The sequence below is a fragment of the Rhagoletis zephyria genome, unplaced genomic scaffold (genome assembly GCF_001687245.7).
Source record: "Rhagoletis zephyria isolate East Lansing unplaced genomic scaffold, Rhagoletis_zephyria_1.1 Rzeph_scaffold_00849, whole genome shotgun sequence".
Taxonomy (NCBI): Eukaryota; Metazoa; Arthropoda; class Insecta; order Diptera; family Tephritidae; genus Rhagoletis; species Rhagoletis zephyria.
This window is the reverse complement of record NW_016157933.1, coordinates 1-2,934: the sequence shown is the minus strand read 5'-3', so window position 1 is coordinate 2,934 and position 2,934 is coordinate 1. Positions and strand designations below refer to the sequence as shown.

Genomic DNA, 2,934 nt, shown 5'->3' with positions numbered 1-2,934 from the left:
TTGCCCACCCTGGCATTGAAGTCGCCAAGCACGATTTTGATATCATGACGGGGGCAGCGCTCGTACGTGCGCTCCAAGCGCTCATAGAAGAGATCCTTGGATGCCTCATCCTTCTCTTCCGTCGGGGCATGGGCGCAGATGAGCGAGATGTTGAAGAATCTCGCTTTGATGCGGATTGTGGCTAGACGCTCGTCCACCGGGGTGAACGACAGTACTCGGCGACGGAGTCTCTCTCCCACCACAAATCCAACTCCGAATTTGCGCTCCTTTACATGGCAGCTGTAGTAGACGTCGCAAGGCCCCAGACATTCTTTGCCTTGCCCCCTATTGGTTATTAAGTATGTATATTATGCATTTTGAAAATAAATTTTGCAAAACAAAAATCAAAACATTTTAGAATTTTTTATTTAAAGTTTCTAAGGTTATTTTGAATTCGCTGTGAAGAGAATGCAACCCTGAGCCGGCAGAAGGGGGCAATGCTAGACGAGTGCAGCTATATGTTTTCCTTAGGAAGTATCTGAATGAGTGCGACAGTGATGCAGGGCTCACACGTACAGGGGGAAAGTGGTGACAATCTGCACACCGCCCATACAAATGTAACCAGTTTTGTCACCAGTTTTGAAGTGACCGAAACCCGCAGTTTCACCAGATTTTTCACCACTTTTGGCTGGCAGGGATAATATTAAATACATACTCTTTTCTCTGGTAAATAAAGGGTGTTTTTTTTAGACGTGTGGCAATGAGGCAATACTTTTTTCGGAGTTGGTCTTGTTGACAGCTGTTACTTGTTTTATACTCAGTTTGGTTTGCCTTTTCATAATGAATAGGGATGCAAATTTTGAGTAACATCGATACATCGATGTTTCGATGCATCGGAAAAATGAACATCGATGCTAAAATACATCGCCAGAAAAACATCGATATAGCGATGGCTTCCGATGTTTCGAGATTTGTTAGGAAAATTTAATACTTTTCAATTCCAACTCTCTGTAATTCAATTATTGCCTTATTTATTTACCATTCCCTCCCTATAAATAGAATAGAAATGCATGCCGTCGTAAGTTCGCTGAGCCTAAAGTTCCAAGGCCCAATTTCATTGAAATTTCAACGGGATTCCGGTCCTTTTTTAATGACTAAGTATGCATTTTTAATATCGAAAGATACGAATTTCTGAATGTTCCTTTTAAAAGAAAAAAATATAAAAATTCATGGCCAGTCAAAAAATTTTAGCAGCATAATTCGATGTTAAAACATCGCTGAAACTGGCGTCGAAGTATCGTCAATTTAGCGATTTTAGGAAAATGTAAACATCGAATTTTTAACCGATATTATCGATGTTTCAAAAATATCGATGCATCGTTTGCATCCCTAGTAATGAATAGACTTACTCCGGAACAACGTTTGCAAATCGTGCAAATTTATTACCAAAATAATGGTTCGGTTATGACGTAGACCAACCGTAACATATGCATAGGCACCTTAAGCTCATAATCATATCTGTATGTAAGTATGTAACCTAGGCTTAAGTAATCGAAAAACGATTGTAAGGTTTTCGATAAAACACAGGAATGACTAGTATGGAGTTGTAAAAAGAACTAGCGTGACAACGAAAGATAAAATTGGGGAAAATAAAACTAAAGTTTACCTGAATCCAAATAAAAATCAAAAGTTTATTTCCTAAAAACCTTAATTGGCGCAGTCAGCGGGATTCAGCTTGATTACCAAGAGTTCATAAGAAACTGCGATAAACTACCACCCCTATTGCGAGTGTCGACTGGCAGTAGATAAACGACTATTAAGCGATTATCGATTATCGATGCTATTGTGAGTGTCTGTTAGGTCGGTGTTATGCAGAAATTTTGTTTGGCAAACTGCGTGAAATTGTTGTTGCAGCAAACTCGGAGAGAGAGAGTTTGGTGACTCTCACAGCAAACTAAATTTGTTGGGCCAAACAGATGAAAAATAAGTGTTGCCATACACAAAAATTTGCTGGAAAATACAGTATTGCCATACCGATATGGTAGATGTTGCAGTTATACACAAAACATGTTTATTCCAGAAGAAAACGCGCTGAGTATATGTACTGCTAACGCAAAATTTTCGATATAAAGATATTTAATATCCGCGCGAATATAAAAGTTATTAAAGTGAGTATTTGTATTACAAAAACATTATTACTTATTTGTGTGTCGTTAGAAAATGACTAAGCAAAGAAATTTGTGAAAATCTAAAGTGGGTCAATTAATTTTTATAATTATAGAAATGTCTATCTCCTGGAGCCGAGCGTTAACGGAAGAATTAATAAATCTTCTCCAGGCCCGAGAGTGTCTTTGGAACACAAAGCATTGCCATTATAGTGACAGGGATAAGCGAAATGCGGCAATAAATGGAATTCACGACGTTTTGGTGACGAAAGATCCCCTTGTGACCCCAAAAAACATTAGGGAAAAAATTCAAGGACTGCGCTCACAATTTCGGAGAGAAGTGAGGGCAATTGAAGCCAGTAAACGGAGTGGATGCGGCGCAGCAGATGTGAAAACACCCAAAATGTGGTGTTACGAGCTGCTCCAGTTTCTACGTCCAAACGTAGAAATAAGGGAGATGCAGGATAGATTAAATGATGAAAACAGGCCACAAACGGTAAGATTTTGTGACATAAAGTTTTCTAAGAGTAATTTGTAATTTTTCCAATAGAGATACGATACAGACAATAATATAAACACTGATAACGCCTCGTTGAGGGACGAACCGTCGGTAAGTTATATTTTCACGATTCGTAGCCGAAATGCTGAAAAACGTTGAATTCATTAAAATAAGTTAAAAAGGCTCAACCATATTTATTTAAAATTTCAGGCATTATATTTAATTTGCATAACTTTTATTGCTGTTCTAACCACTCCAGCTTTCCTTCATTATTAAAATATTCAAGAAAAG

General features: G+C 38.1%; 1 protein-coding gene across 2 annotated transcripts; it reads left to right on the top strand.

Annotated features, from left to right (window-relative positions):
- The first annotated feature begins 1,862 nt into the window (after nt 1-1,862).
- LOC108361787 (uncharacterized) lies at nt 1,863-2,920 on the top strand. 2 transcript variants are annotated; one of them, XR_001847365.1, is made up of 3 exons: nt 1,863-2,147; nt 2,261-2,640; nt 2,695-2,919. XR_001847365.1 is itself a non-coding variant. In XM_017614545.1 (2 exons), the coding sequence occupies exons 1-2, from the start codon at nt 2,263-2,265 to the stop codon at nt 2,800-2,802; spliced, it is 486 nt and encodes a 161-aa protein (XP_017470034.1). In that variant the 5' UTR covers nt 2,164-2,262; the 3' UTR covers nt 2,803-2,920. The 2 variants fall into 2 exon arrangements, 1 of the variants encoding a protein (XP_017470034.1); XM_017614545.1 differs by lacking the exon at nt 1,863-2,147 and having other exon boundaries at nt 2,164-2,640; nt 2,695-2,920.
- The last annotated feature ends 14 nt before the right edge of the window (nt 2,921-2,934 follow it).